Here is a 16,603-nt window from a genome sequence, read left to right as displayed (position 1 = left end):
TTTCTTCATAAAACCCATGTTAGCCATTTAGCAACGAAGCTACAGTCACCGAGCAGACAGAAGCCCTGCCCATCACGCAAATACGCGTCTGTTCTGAAGCGAATTTGACACGCGAATGAAGCGGTTTTGACACACAAATGAAGCGAGTAAACTCAAATGTTCATGCGGCTATTTACGCGCGAATAGCGCAATGCATTCCGCATCTGGTGTGAACACAGCATTATAGTTAAGTGAAGCTAGTATTTTGTGTTTTATAAATAAATAATTTCTTATAAGTATCTTTATTATTACAGACTTTCTAAATATAATTAGCTAAAATTATACAAATAGATTTAAAAAAACACACTCACTCAAACACACACACACACACACATATATATATATATATATATATATATATATATATATATATATATATATATATATATATAAAAAACCATGAAAAGTAATAAGAAACATCAATATGGTAAGGGAAACCTTAAAGCAGGAGGCCCTGTAGAGGAGCTGCACCACGTGTCCTATGCTGGTTTTGGAGGCCTGAGGAAAGCGTGGTTCCAATCTCTGGACCACAAACAGGACCAGAACTTTCCTTGAAAGGGCCGAACCATCCTCCAGAGCGAGCAGAACCAGCTTTAATGCTTCTTCCTGCATGGCTGTTGGGCAGAAGCAATCTTAGTTAGCACCAACAATTCATTTCACACACCTATTATGTGCCCTCTAAAATGTTGTGTGGAGGAGTGTTTATGATGTTTGCAGTGTATGATAATAAACTTCACCCACTCACTTCTTTATAATCCCAATCAGGGGACATTATACAGTACATTATCTCAATACAGAGGCAGTTGTGGCTAAATGGTGTAAACCTTATAGGTGTGTGTGTGTGTGTGTGTGTGTGTGTGTGTGTGTGTGTGTGTGTGTGCGTGTGTGTACTCTCACTCCTTATTAAGTATAGTATATGAGGTATATTAAGTGTCATGCTCCTCATTGGTGGAATTCAAAACATGCATTTATTATGCACATGATAATCAGATGAGCGACTTTTAAACAGGGCATGTTTTCTGTAAAGATGACAGTGGAATGTTTTGAATAATGAGAGTAAATTCCATTGAACTATAAACAATCAGTGAAGTGTCAATCTTCTCTTCCCAGTTCATCCATCCAGTATTAAGGTAAAAACTATTTAGAATTACGATATTACTATCAGCGTACCATGAATAACCCCAAGAACTGAGGCGAGCATTTGTGCAACACAACAGACTATATGGCATATTTAATATTACTGTACTGTAGAGAATATAACGAGAAAATAATCTGGAGGAAAAACACAGTGAACTCAAGAGAGCTTTGGCCACAGATGGCTGTCATACTAATGACACGTCAAAATACCAAGCATAACGTTGTTCCTTTCTTTTTTGGGATAAAAATAAAGCACAAGGTCAAATGTAGCTTTCGATCAGTTCTCTTTATATATTAGGATTATCTATAGCTGGGGATGGGATGATAACCATTTTCAAAGTATACCGTGGTTTGGTAAAAAGTCAAGGTTTTAAAACCGACCAAAACTTTCTGTAATACTGTTTCTAAAGTATGTGTAAGATTTATTATTTATTTACTTTTATAGGATTATTAAACTGTAAAAAAATCTGTGTTTTTGAAACTAATGAAGACAGCAGAAGTCAATCAGTCATTTTCATTATTGAGCCTGTCATGTTCACTGCTCCAAAATTTCATAAACCTTTCAAAAAATAAAATAAAAATTTTCAAAGGGGGAAAAAATTGTTTTTTATCCAGACATTTAAAAAGAACTCATTTTAGAGCAGTAATCAAAATACTATGATATTGTGAAACCGTCACGGTTATCATACTGTCAGAAACTTATACCGGCCCATGTCTATTTGTAGCGCACCCTTTTTATTTGAAGTGATTTTTTCCCAAAATCGGATGTCAGGGGTTATCAAAAGTAACTACTTTGGTACCAATCGGTACTGAAATGCTAAAAAAGTTAATTTCCCACTAATGTTTGAGCTTCTTAAACTCTGATTGGTCAATGTGTTCACCTGCTCAACAGATATGATTGTGATTGGCTGTCGTTTTGCCACTTTTCACCGCTGAACATCATGTAAGGATGGTCGATAAATTGAATTTATTAATCAAAATGAATGTAAAGTTTATATCAATTTGTTTGAATGAAACACATGGGACACTCCCCTGTGTGCTTCTGTAGTTCTCCTTGCTTTACAATAGAAACACACAAAAAACATGGCAGCAAGCAGGGAAGAACTTGGAGAAATGTTGCACTCTACAGAATAAAAAGAACACCACAGCACATGGACACCTGCCAAGACAGCATCATTCAGGGTAGAGATCTGCGTGGGACTAAATTTTGAATCCCGCTCCCGCCAGGTTTTAGCCCGAACCCGACCGCCCCCGCTTAAATTAAGAATTTATTGTCCCGCTGCCTGACCCGCCCCAATTTCTGCCCGCCGCACCCGATCCCGCTAAAGAGCGGGGGAGAACAAAACCGAAAATCCCCCAGCTATACAGTCCAGACAGCCAAGCTGTCTGTATAAATAAACACACACACACAGCACCAAGCACACACACACAGACAAATCTCTCTCTCTCTCTCTCAACTTCTCTCTCTCTCTCTCACACACACAAGCACCAAGCAGACACACAGGCGTTTGCTTTTATATCAACTCAAAGGCTTGTAATACCATGTATCAAGAACCAATGTAAAACCAAAAGGTTTTATATAAAGGTATATAAATACTGAGTCGCGCCAGCTCCGGGCCGCAGCGCACATTACTCTCGGGCCGATTCCGGCACGGATGTGGTAGCGTCGGCTCGCTTACGGCCGCCGCATCTGGCCTGATTGATTCGGGCCGGAATCGGGCAGCGAGTCCACAAACATCCGGAGTCCGACAGCCGGAGCCGGGCTGAGTGGTAAGTCTCTGGCAGGCGAGAATCTAGCCGGAACTGGCCCGAGTGTATTTTGCTATCTGGGAAAGCTCTCTCTCTCTCATTCGTGCGCGCACTAACATACACACAAACACAAGCAAATCTCTCTCTTTCTCTCTCTCTTTCTTTCTCTCTCTCTTTCTCTCTCTCTCATTCGCATAGCAATATCCGCGATATTGCTAGACAGCCCGCTCCCGTCCCAAATTAAACCCGTTACCGACCGCTCCTGCGATTTATTCGGAAATTTATTTTGTGCGCTGCAGAAATCTGGTCGGGTGCAGACCTCTAATTCAGGGTTCTCAAGGCAGGGTTCTTACAGATTCACCATGCATTTCTCACAGTGGGAAGTGGGAAGGATAACTTGGTGTTGGTAATTTGTTAAAAAACAAGCACGTGGTAGGAACTGTTACTAATATTATATTGGAATTTAACTATGGGTGTGACGAGATCTCTGGCTACGAGATCTCACAAGACTAAATCACAATGATATTTCTGGTCGAGGTGATAAGTTGTCTCGTGACTTGTAATGTTATGATTGAGCAAGAAGGTGGATTTAGAACTTAAGATTGGAGACAGGATTGGATTTGAATTAAGATTAGCTGATGGGCATTTCACTCTGTCTGTCGCATAAGGCAGTCAGTGTCGACCAATCGCAACAGACTGACATTGGTCCAATCAGCGCAGATTAGCTTCGTGTGGAGGGGGGATTTGGGAACAAATTAATCACTGGACGATTCATATGAGAGTCGCTTGGATAATTAGGTAAAAATAAATGCAGATTATAAGACCATGAAAGTGTTTTTTTGACCTTGCATGCTTATTAGACTGTTGTTGGAGACCCTTACAACCAAAATATGACCGTATTTCATGTATAATATGGGCTCTTTAAATTAATCTTTATATCTATGTAAAATTTATTTAGACAATGTTCACACAGCACTAATAATGTGACAGCATGTGTTTGACCATGGACAGAAAAGAAGTAAAGACAACTAACCTATATTTAAGCATTCAGATACTTGTTAAACTAATTTCCATTACTTTTCCAAAACTTGGTGGGTTTTTCAGTTTTTCCAAAACTTTTGCAGGCCTTGAAAATGCCATGTCAAAATTCCATGACTTTTTTAGGTTATTCATGACAGTATGAACCCTGTAAATTGTTTTGTCTTTTGTGATATTTTTAGTTAAACAAAAGACTATTTTCCATTCATATATTTAATCATTGCGGATTCCTAAAAAAAGTATAAAAATCTTATCTCGTTCTCATGAACCCAATCTTGTCTAGTCTGGTCGAGTAAGCTTCTTGTCTTAAATTTATTGTTGTTGTTTCAGGGCTTTTTTAACGACTCAAAAGACATTTGTTACTAGGTACTGTGAATATTAACACCATGTGAAAAAACTCGCTCAGTGTAAAGCTCAAATAAAAGCAATAAAATGTAACCCACCAGCTAAGCACAAGAAAGTTATGTTAGCTGATATAGCTCAAAATGAAAATCAATAAACCTCCTAATGTAAGTTTATAAAGAGTACAAAAGAATATAGAAATACATCATCTTGGAAAAAGCGCCCTTTTAAACAATCATTATGAGTTTACTTTCACTGTCATTTTATAAAATGATTCAACTGATATTATGATGATTATTATTATTATTATTAAAGTCTTGTTAAATCTTTAAATGACAGCAAGGTTCTTAAGAAAATGTTTTTCTTTAGCATTTTTAGCACAATTTAGCATTCGACTCCATGCATTTTTAAGTAATGGGGGGAAATCAGCATTGTTTAAGAACGTGTTCAAATGTTAGAAGGAAATTGACGTTTTTTAAATGTCTGTACAGATTGGTTGATATTTTAAGTTGATATTTTTGGCAATTCTACCAGTCATGAGGGGAAAAAGATGGATTAAATAAAAACATCTGAGGAGTATTTCAAGTTAAAACTCCATATACACAGCCTGGTAACAATATAGAACTATTTTATATTTTGGTAAAAGGGTCAGGTGGTAAAATTTTACCAGGGCCAAGAAACTGGCAGCCTCTGGCTCTGACGGCGGCCCATAGGTTGGAGGAGAGCTGCTGGGGGTTCTGATGCTGGAGAATGAGCTCTGTGACTGTGCGTTCGCCCAGGGAACGGGCTGCCCTCATGGCCCGGATGCGGCCCTCCTCTTCCACCAGCTGGCAGTGCACCAGCGTCACCAGCTTCCTCTGCATGGGCCTGCTGAGGACACTCTGAGCTGCGCCATTCAGACCTGCACCTGCACACACATAAACAAGAGTCAACAGAGTCTTTCACTCATTGCTGAACAATGTGAAGGATGACTAGCATGGTGAATGGTTAAGGATGCAAACAATTTTAGTAATTGCAAAAACTAAGTAATATGAATAGATAGCACAAAAAAAAATATTAAAAACAAAACTTATGAGGAAAGATTGTGCCTACACTGGATTACCTTTTAGGTTTCTAAATTAAATGAAAATAAACAAACAAATTCATTTCTAAAAAGCATTTTTTTATATAATTTTTGCTTTGCTATGAATGTTTACAATGAATTATTATTAATGTTTTAAATGTAAAAACAAAGCATCTATAAAACAGTGAATTTTTAAATATCCAAACAAAATAACAACAATCAAAAAATAATAAATACATAACACACGTCTTTGTCCATACATATGCCAGAAACATATAGGTCTCATGTCAGCAACATATATGTCCCATATATGTCAGAAAGATATAGGTCCACAAATATGCGAGAAACACACATGTGCCATACATGTCAGAATCATATGTGCATATATGTAAAGCACATGTGTCTCAAAGACACCAAAAACATATATGTACCCCCAAATGTATAGCACATGTATGTCCCATATTTGTCAGAAACATACATGTCTCATATATGTAAGAAATATAGGTCCACATATATGTCAGAAACATATAGGTCTCATATATGTCATGAACATACATGTCCCCTACATGTATAGCAACCACATTTATGTCCCCTATGTCAAAAACTTGTCTATGTATATCCCAGAAATGTATATGTCCCATATATGTCAGAAACATATATGTCCACAAATATGCAAGAAACATACATGGCACATTTATGTATAAAACACATAATGTATGTCCTATATATGTCAAAAACATCTATTTCCACATATATGCCAGAAAGGTATACAATCCTTATGTGTATAACAAATAAATGTCCCAAATATTTCAGAGATATACGTCCACATGTATGCCATAAACATACATGTCAGAATCATATATGACCCTTATATTTCAGAAACATATGTCCACATATATGTCAGAAACATGTATGTTCCATATATGTAAAACACATATGTTCTATTTGTCAGAAAAATAAATGTCCCATGTGCAAAACACATGTCCACATCTATGGCAGAAACATATATGTCCCATATATGTCAGAAATCTATATGTCCACATACATGCCAGAATCATATAAGTTGAAGTCAGAATTATTAGCCCTCCTGTTTATTTTTTGTCTCCATTTTCTGTTTAATGGAGAGAAGATTTTTTTTGCAACACATTTCTAAACATATTAGTTTTAATAACTCATTTCTAATGACTGATTTATTTTATCTTTGCCATGATGACAGTAAATAATATTTGACTAGACATTTTTCAAGACACTTTACCGCTTAAAGTGACAATTAAAGGCTTAACTAGGTTAACTCGGTAAACTAGACAGGTTAGGGTAATTAGGCAAGTAATTGTATAACGATTGTTTTTTCTGTAGAAAAATCGAAAAAAAAATATAGCCTAAAGGGGCTAATAATTCTGTCCTTAAAATAGTGTTTTAAAAAAATTAAAAACTGCTTTTATTCTAGCTGAAATAAAACAAGTAAGACTTTCTCCAGACGAAAAAATATTATCAGACACACTGTGAAAATGTCCTTGCTCTGTTAAACATAATTTAGAAAATATTTTAAAAAGAAAAGAAAATTGAAAGGGAGGCTAAAATAATTCTGGCTTCAACTGTATATGTCCACATATATGGCAGAAACAGATATGTACCATAAATAAACATTAAAAAGTGCATGTAAATAGGAATACAAAATGCAGATATCATAAAAATATTACAAAACAAACTAAACGTAGCATAATAATAATAATAAAAGTAGTAGTGGTAATAATAATAATAATAATGAATTAAATTGGTTCTGCTTCTTTTTGCCTTGCATTTCAATTGACATCCTAATAGACTTAATGATATATGAATGTGCTTAGGATGAATCACTTAAAAACCACAAGGTGTAAGTTAAAGTCCAAGTGAATCTGAAGTCACTCCTTTCAAATTTAAATGTAATATTTTGTAGGGGTCTCATTTAATTTTTGCGCTCCTCTGATCCTTTACTTCCAAACTACCGGTTAACGCCATTAAACTGACATCATAGAAGGTCTGCCATTCATTTGTATTTTTTATCAGTAGATTCGTGGATTAATTGATCGCTTTAAAACTAACAATGTGCGCAAAATAAACCTTGTAATTTTTGATTTCATTTTGAATTTTAAAACAATAAAAATACATATACAGTTCATCAAAACAAACAATACAAAAACAAATAGACAAATCTATAAAGGAGCAGTGACCTCTGGTGTTGCTGAGGGGTTTGAGATAGAGCGCCAGATCCTCCACACACGTGCGTGACTCCTCATAGTGTTTGACGTCCTCTGCAGCTGTCAGTAACGTCACGGGAGGAGCTTTGGGTACCTGGAGCAGAGAAGAAGAACAGAAACACAACATGTGTCTGTTAGCACATTAAAGACATAGACATTCGTCACATAACTGGACAGCTTTTGATGGGTCTGTCAGCATTCCTCTAAATGCAAAACAGTCACACCCACAGACTGCATCACGCTGAGCCATTCGTGCAGAACAACATGTGACTCACCATCAAGCAAACTGAGAGGAACCACTGTTTCAACCATGATTTTGAACTGTTCTGAACTCTCAAAGAGCTGGTACATGGCTAAGCTTAGCAACCAGTGTAGGATGTATCGAGTTACAAAGTGAGTAGTTACTTAAAGCAACTGCAAAAGTAACTGTTTTTGTTATACAATTTTAAACAGTTATGTTTTATTATTTTACAGAATAATTATATTTTTCAACAAAAAAAGGTTACATTTATGAAGAAAATTGCAAACGCTCAAAAAAATGAGCGTTCATAACAATACATGGTATAAATAGAGAAAAGCAGAGTAATTGCATATTTTGCTATGTAACTGTGTTTTACCGAATTATCCGATTTCAAAATTTTATTTATCAAGACAATCCCACATTCTGATGAAATAATGTACATACAATATAATGTATTAAGAAATTAATTCATATGGGGAATTCTTCTCCCCAAAGCAATGTATTGTAACGAAATGCTGGAATCTGTGATCATTGTAAGTTTTTCAATGACCAAATAAAAAAACTTATTTGACAAAAAGAAATTAATTCATGTAATCATTAATGACAAAAAAAAATTACTTCGAAAGTTTACTTAAGTTAAAAATAATGAATGTCTATGTTTTGACTTTAAAAATGGTAATGAGTGAAATTAAACTGAATTCTTTACATTTATTAGTCAATTCATTGAGATTTAAGGGGATTTTAAGTAGTATTTGGTCCAGTAATTTATTTCCTATTTGAACAATTTAATTAGATTTGAGCTAGGGATGCTCCGATCAGGATTTTTGCAGCTGATACCAAGTACCAATTCCTTGTGATGGTGATCGGCCGATACCAAGTAATGATTCTGATGCTTCAAGTTTTACAATACATAAAGCACATGTCCCTCAAAGTTTGATACTTAAGTGGAGATTTTTCCATACCTAAGAATATAAATGAAGGATGTTGCATATAATCCCTTAAATATGTTTCCTATAACCATTTAGTGTGGACTTGTGATGGTCAGATGCAGATTTACAGAAAATAAAAGATAAAATGTAAAAAAAATAATAATAATTAATAATAATAAAAATAAAAAAAAAGACTAACAAAGCAATTTATACAAGTTTGTAGTGTAGGATTAATTTGAAAAAACAGAACTTTCTGTTCTTGTATGTAAAAAGACCTAAATACAGACAAGGCCATTAAAATATTTGCTCATCTCCAACTCTTGATAGCAGTTCTATGATCGCAGCTCCGGACAGCTTCCGGGAGAAGCCATACAGTTGGATGTATCACTCACCCGATTTGCACCAAGGATGCCCTACAAAGGCAAAAGACCTTAACTCGCTAGTGTTGAATTAATCAAAATTACTTAAAAGATTTTTGTTGTTGCCCAGACAAATTAGTTCTAGATAGGTCAATAATAAAAAAATATTGAGCTCAAACTTGACCGTTGACCCTTTTTTTGAATTTACTGTCCTCTGCTTAAGTATTGTATCCAAAAAGTGAAAAGTTATGCCAAAACAAAAAGCAATAACGTCCACATGATCAATATTGCTGCACAACAATTACAAAAAAAAAAACAGCAACACCTGTAGTGTCTAGTAATTATGCTATTTATTTAGGATGATTAGCAGTTACTTACAGCCATTTACTTATTGCTATCCTGTGCTTCAGTTGCATTTGTAAATTACAACCAAAATGTAATAGATAATATACAATTTGTTTCTGTAATTTTCTGTAAATTTATCAGCATTACGATATTTTAGTCTTTGTATTGTAATATATTACACTACTGTTGCATTGATTTTGAGTTAATTTTCAATATCATAGGTATGACGTAGTTACTAGACAGTATATCAGCGATTCCTAAACTTTTTCTTAGAGTGGCTTACTCCTTTAATGTCTTTTTGCATTCTCTCTTCCTCTTAAACTGCAGTCACTTGTCCGATTAAGTCACAATATTTGCAATTTATATAAAAAATTCAGTTGAATTCCTTTAAGAATTATTTTTTTTAATGAATAATGTTTCAAATAAAAATATAAATACACAACTACAGCAAAAATTAAGTTATCCATGTATTAGCTAAAACCGCCAGTAAGTGGTGGTAAGGCACTGTCTTAAGACATTTATTCAGTAACAAAGCAACGGTTCTATTTATGTCAATAAATCGACTCACAATTCATTAAAAAATAAAAACACAAAAAAAAATTCACAAAAATAATCCAGTCTAGCCTAAAGAACCACAGGAGCGATATGAACACAGCAGGTTGGAATAATGATCAGTATTCTTGTGGATTAAACATCTCTGTCGACATTAATTGCAGTGGAGTTTACAGAGTAACTAGAAAAGGTAGGAAACGGTTGTAACTGCGAACTCTACTGATTTTATGTGCGATCATGCAAAGATATTTTCGCTCACAATTTATAGCCTTTGCTTGTTTGCAGTGCTTTATATTTAGCAGATTGCTAGCCTATTTATGATAGTATGACAGTAAAACAAAGGCAGAATATTGTAACCCCAGGCTGCTTAAAGTAACTTCCTATTGCCGTGCAGCTGAACAAAGGGAGAGAGCCGTAACTTACCAAAAGTCAAAGAGCGTAAACAAAGAATTGCTACTGGTTCATAAAATTGGCCAGATTGACAAGTACCGATCAAGTCATGAAATGGGATTATCAGCCTATCTCTGGCCAATCAAACGGAGCATCCCTAAATGGTATGGCGTTAAACACGTCCAATTCAACCTGGTTTTCAAAAGTAGACAATTATGGGGCCAGAAAATGCTAATTAATGACCAAAATAGATCTTAAAAGCTTAAAGAGTTATCATGTAAGCCTATCAAACAACACTGCCATTTTTAGAACCCATCTAACCTCAAGTATAAATATAAAAATCTCTGGCAATTCCTCATTTCAATGTAGACATTTCCAGTTTAAGTTTGCTTTTAAACAAGTTGCTAATTTCGAATTTGCAGCGTGTCATCTACATCATTCAAAGGCTCAAAATATCTACAGTTATGCAAGTGTGAAAGTGACATTTTAGTGTGTGCTCAAATTTCCTTGTTTGAATGCGATGCTCAACGATGACTGTGGAAATCTAAAATAATCCCGGCCAGATGATTATGAAACAGTTGCGACAGTCATACTCATCATAAAGCGAGCAGAATGGAGAAGTACTTTCACAGACAGCGCTGGGAATGGCTAGCAGACGTTGATTCAACTTCCTGGTTCTCTGTTGGCTGTAAATGTGCGAGAAAGCGATGCGTTTTACTGCCTCCTGTCATGCAATCACACGCTTCGGTATGTCACATCAGGGCTGAAATCCAACCAGACTGGAACGTCCGCAAGCTGTTCTTTAGAAACCTGAGCTCCTCCTATCCATGTTGAACTTGAGATGTTCAGCTCGTCCGTTTGATTCATAAATGATGTGGTAAACATTGATAAATGCACTTTGCCTAGTGTACAAGTGATATACTGTGTGCATGAGAAGTGCAGTCTGGATATTTGGTGCTCTGCCTCATGTTTTGATTGTTATCAAGGTGATTTGGAAAGTAAAAAGGATCATTGTTAGACTGACAAGGAACCACTGCAGTTTTACTTCCTCGTCCTCTCTGTTCAACAGTTTAGATTTAGGCGAGGGTGGGAGCTTTGACTTTATCTCTACAAGGAAAACAAAGTCGATAAAAATAAACACGTCCAGTACAGAGTGAACCAAGTTGACTGAGCTTGCACGTAGCAGCAGTGCACGTAAAGGTGCATTACTCTGTTCTACATATGTTTGCAGGCGTGAGTTAGTAAATCAGCATGATTGGGTGTTTTGCATAAAGTTTCCCTTGCACATTTCCTTTATGTTTATGTTAATGTTATGTATGCAAATTCATTAATTGTTGGGTTTTAATGTCGAGCTTTGCATAATGGTGTGGTCGTGTTTACTGTTGATTGGTGAATTTCCTCACGCAAAATCTGGTCATTTCAACCAGGAGTTTTGCGATGAATTTCCCCTCACAGTTATCGTTTGTGCACATTTTTGTAGGCAAAATTCAAAACATTTTAATCAAGAGCAAAAATATTAATGCAAAAATTATTCATGCAAATTCGTAAGTTTTGGGGCCACACTTTTAAGGTGCAGAAGTTTAATTTTCACAGGTAAAGTTTACGCTACCGGTCCAAAGTTTTTTTTTCTCCATGTTTTTTTTTTTAAAGAAAATAATTCTGTTTATTAAGGGGGCATCAATAAAGTAAAAAAAAAAAAAGTTAAATTGTTAAATATTTATAAAAATTTTAAACAACTGCTTTCTTATTGTATGTAATTTCAAATGAAATTATAACTCCAGTCATTGCTTTTATTGCTATTACCAAAATATTAATAGCTACTTGTACATTAAGGTAGCGTTCATAAAATACAAAACACATGCAAAGAAACATCACAGAGGAGCATAACATAACCTACTTCCATCTAGCGTTTCGGAAACGTTATTGCAGAGCAACACAGACAGCGCACAGAAGTTTAAATACACACGTACGTGAATGGCAGGCGCCATGGGTCAAGCCGATCACTCAACGCAGAAGTATATACTTGTGAATGGTGACATATGCTGTTTTCTGGGGGATATAGTGCATCATTCTGTTTCAAGGTCTTTATAAATTGAGGAAATTGCTCATCTAGAATCGAAAATGATTTTTTTTTATTAGCTTAATACAGAACTTCGTCTAAGCTCATATCCAAACACATTGATCTACGTTAATAATTATATGACTTCTATATATGTCGGGTGATCTAGAAATACAAAAACTGATTCCCATTGGAGCATTAAATATTGTTTTCAAATTATAAGAAAAGAAGCTTAAGCAAGTGAGATTTGTTTAGTGTGATACATAGGCGTTTCTTCAATTTTGCGTAAGGCAAATTCGCAATTTAAAGGGTAGCAGAAATGCAGCTATTGTTCTGTTACTCAGGTATTTACAACTTCTCTTTGCCCCTAATACTGAGTTCCCACCAGACACTTGTTCTAGTTTACTCATAGAATGTTTTTGCAAACATCTTGCAAATGTTTTGCGTGAGTTTAATTATTCAAACTTAAGCGGTAGACATGATTGAGCACTCACGGCAGGTGTGTTGTATATGTTCCGTCATTTGCACAATAATAATTCAGTACTATTCGCATATTTGCATTGTCTTTGTTTGCAATTTACTCTTGCAAATTCTTAATTTCATGTTTGGTGTGACCGGCATTAAAGCGAACAAGTATTAAAGAAGAGTAAATCAGAGCTGTCGTAAGTATAATAAGGGTCTTTTGGCCTCACCTGTCCACTGACGAGCTGCAGCAGCGCAGTGTTGACGGGCAGTTGCTCGATGTCTGTGCTGATGGTGGTCTGGTCGAACGGACAGGCTTTGCGGTGGAGTTTGTTCAGGCACATTTTGCAGACAGTGTGTCCGCAGCCCAGGCTGATGGGTTTGCGGTGGTTTTCCTCGAAGGTTTGCGTGCAGATGGGACACAACAGAAACTCTGTCCATTGCGGAGCTTGAACGGGCATTGTAGCGAAGCGCGGTCTGTGATGCTCCGGTCCCCAAGGTCTTCTCTTATTGCTGCATTGGTGTCTATGTGCGTTTTGCGTAAAACGATACGGCGGTAAGTCCTAAAGGTTCCACTGGAACCGATAAAGCTCTTCCAAAGATAACGGTTCTTAAATATTTCCTGGCATTGTGGGCGTTCAGCACATAGTGTGAAAAACATAACCTGAAAAACAAAAACCAACAAATGTTAGAAATAACATCAATGTTTTACTTTCGTTTTTGATGATTCTGTGATCACCGAATACAATGCGTTATAATAATTGTTGCATTTTTTTTGAGGTTCACAAGGCTCATAAAGAAGGAACAGGTGCTCAGTGGTTAGCACTGTCACCTCACACCAAGAAGGTCACGGGTTCGAGTCTCAGCTGGACCAGTTGGCATTTCTGTGTGGAGTTTCCATGTTCTCCCTGTGTTCATGTGGGTTTCCTTCAAGTCCCCCACAGTACGGTATAGGTGAATTGAATAAACTAAAACGGCCGTAGTGTATGAGTATGTGCATGGGTGTTTCCTCGTACTGGGTTGAGGCTGGAAGGTCATCCACTGCATAAAACATATGCTGGAATAGTTGGTAGTTCATTCCGCAGTGGCGACCTCTGAATAAGACACTAAGCTGAAGGAAAATTAATGAATAAATGAAAGCTCATAACATATTTTTATACTGCTGTCTGTTGTTAAAGGCAATCAAAACAACAGCAAAAAAGGATTAAGCTATTTATTAGGGCTGCATGACTAATCGAAAAGAGATCGCAATCTCGATTCGACCCTCCACACGATCCTTATCCAGCATCTCTACGATTCAGTCAATTATATTTTCAAGTTCGGGAGAAGCACAAAGGCTTCACATTGTTAGATATACATAGCTCAGCAACAAGGATACCTCCAAATGATGTTAAAAGTGACAAATACTCTACTTATAAGCAGGGCCAGACGGAATCTGCGGACGTTTTTTGATATTTCTGCAGAGAATTTTGGTTAAAATCTGCGGATTTATGCAAAATTATTTTTGGAGTATCCAGTGGAGTATCATAACTAAAACCTTAATATATGATATAAAAAGTAATAAATTACTGAATAAAAACTGAATAAATTCAGAATAATTTGTGTAATGAATAAATACACATTTACTCAAGTAAATAAACAGAATTAATGATGGGCTAAAAAATCTGCAAAAATCGGCGGAATTCTGTGGAAAATCTGCGGAATTCTGCGCGCGCAGATTCTGTGTGGGCCTCCTTATAAGGTATAATTCAACCTTAAATGTCATTTCTGTCATAATGTTATGACGTATTCGCGGCAGCGAAATCACACGTGACCTGACGCACTGTTTACTACCGAGAGGACACGTGCATGCCCACCAATGATGTCTACTTGAGTGAACAGAACCAGCATAGGCTTTGAATAACATCTAACAAAGTTGTAAATAACGTTCAGTTTGTTGCAAACTGAATTCAAAATAACAGCGGCTATGACATGATTTGCACTCGGCAGTGAAAAGTGAAACTGAAAAGTGCGCACATCATTTAAACAATCATATCCCGTTTTAGAGTTATGATTACGTCAAGCATTTGATGTTTTTCTTTCATACTGAACACAAGGGTTGTGCATGAAAGTAAATGTTAAGTGTCAGTATAACTACTCTAGCCTATATAATATTCAATATAATGCAAGAGTTGATGCTGATAATGACAAATGTCTCATTTTATCAGTAAAAAAAATGGTCTACTAATGTTGCAAATGACAAATGACAAGAATGTCTCAAACATAATAATTTAACTTCAGAATTATGAATAGTTGCATTCTGATGTCATCACTCAACTGTGAATTAACAACCAGGACAAATTTAAAGTCTACTCAAACCCAGCATTCCAGGTCTACTAAAAATGTAGCAACCTATAGGCCAAATATTATTTGTGTTGTTTTAATGTTTATTAGAGAAATAACAATAATAGTAGCCTCATATTAAGCTTTATTTTACAGAATCATCAGAAAATCGTTATTTATTTAAGCAAAAAAACATCATTCTCATTTTAGCCAGATTCGTGCAGCCCTACTATTGATGCAAAACTATTTTGAATACAAAGCAGTTGTACTAACAAAATTAATAACAGGATAAAATAACATGTTAATGACTAGAATATAACCAAATATTCCTCAAAAGTAATGCACCTTTCTTTCAAAATAAATGACATAGAAATACTAAAACAGTAATAATAATGTAAAAAATAAAATAACGAAAAACTCAAAAGCTATTAAGTTAAATCCACAGAACAAACTGCAAATATACTTCATGCAAGTGTGACGAGCTGAATCAGAATAACACCATCAATTTTAAATGATTCATTTAGAAATATTTTTTTTATTCCACTTCTGCTCATTTCCTAAAAAATTAAAAGCGTCAGAAAACCAAAATATTCCATTTAAAAACAACAACTAATCTGATGAGAAGTTCATAAAGGTCTACTAACATGCTTTTCATTTAATTGATTCTTCTCTTGGACAACCACACAAAATCAAACTGAAAGTAACAAGTACTACAGCAAAAAACAACAACAAATGACTCAAGTCAGATTCTTTCCTTTTCGTCATCTCAGCCATTCTTTATCACCGACCCGAGAACAGCAGGTTCATTTAAACATCAAAGAACATCCAACCAGACAGGATATTTAGGCTAACATCGCTTTCAAACCTTCTGGCTTCAGCCTGACAACATGAGCTGAGGAAAACATTGAGTCCTGGGAAGTCCAGAACAGCAGCAATAACCTGACTCATCATTTATTACAGCTTAGTCTGCATGCCATACCTTAAGGCTGCCTAATATAGCCACTATATAAGCAAAACAACACAAAAGCCAGGGGATTTTTAAGTGACTAATAATGAGTAAAGTGGCCAGTCTTCACCCGATCCAAAGGGAGACTTAACAAGGAAGCGTTAAAGTGTAAATCAGGGTTGTTTTTCCTGTGCTGTGACTCATCAGAAAGTGTATTAGGTGCACGAAGGCAGGAATTCAAACCTATAGGGAACAGGAACATGTTTCATGACAAAGATCACGGTTTCTATCACACGGAGATGAGTTCATGCTGCGATGACATTCGGGAAAATGAGAATAAAGTGACGAGATACTATCAATCATCTGCTTCCTTATGAATATGCAGGGGAAAAA

At 35.9% G+C, this 16,603-nt stretch overlaps 1 protein-coding gene across 3 annotated transcripts in view; it reads right to left on the bottom strand.

Moving 5' to 3' along the window:
- rc3h1a (ring finger and CCCH-type domains 1a) overlaps positions 1 to 16,603 on the bottom strand; it is a 48,907-nt gene that overhangs the window by 28,952 nt on the left and 3,352 nt on the right. For 2 of the 3 annotated variants that reach the window (XM_005161719.6, XM_073936671.1), the window contains exons 2-5: positions 13,173 to 13,606; positions 7,579 to 7,699; positions 4,973 to 5,212; positions 478 to 653 (exon numbers count right to left, since the gene is read on the bottom strand). In XM_005161719.6, the coding sequence (XP_005161776.1) occupies positions 478 to 653; positions 4,973 to 5,212; positions 7,579 to 7,699; positions 13,173 to 13,403 (768 nt within the window). In that variant the 5' untranslated portion in view covers positions 13,404 to 13,606. 3 annotated transcript variants of the gene reach the window in all.

Source organism: Danio rerio, chromosome 22 (assembly GCF_049306965.1).
Source record: "Danio rerio strain Tuebingen ecotype United States chromosome 22, GRCz12tu, whole genome shotgun sequence".
In the NCBI taxonomy this organism is placed as follows: Eukaryota; Metazoa; Chordata; class Actinopteri; order Cypriniformes; family Danionidae; genus Danio; species Danio rerio.
This window is presented reverse-complemented; position numbering and strand designations above follow the sequence as displayed.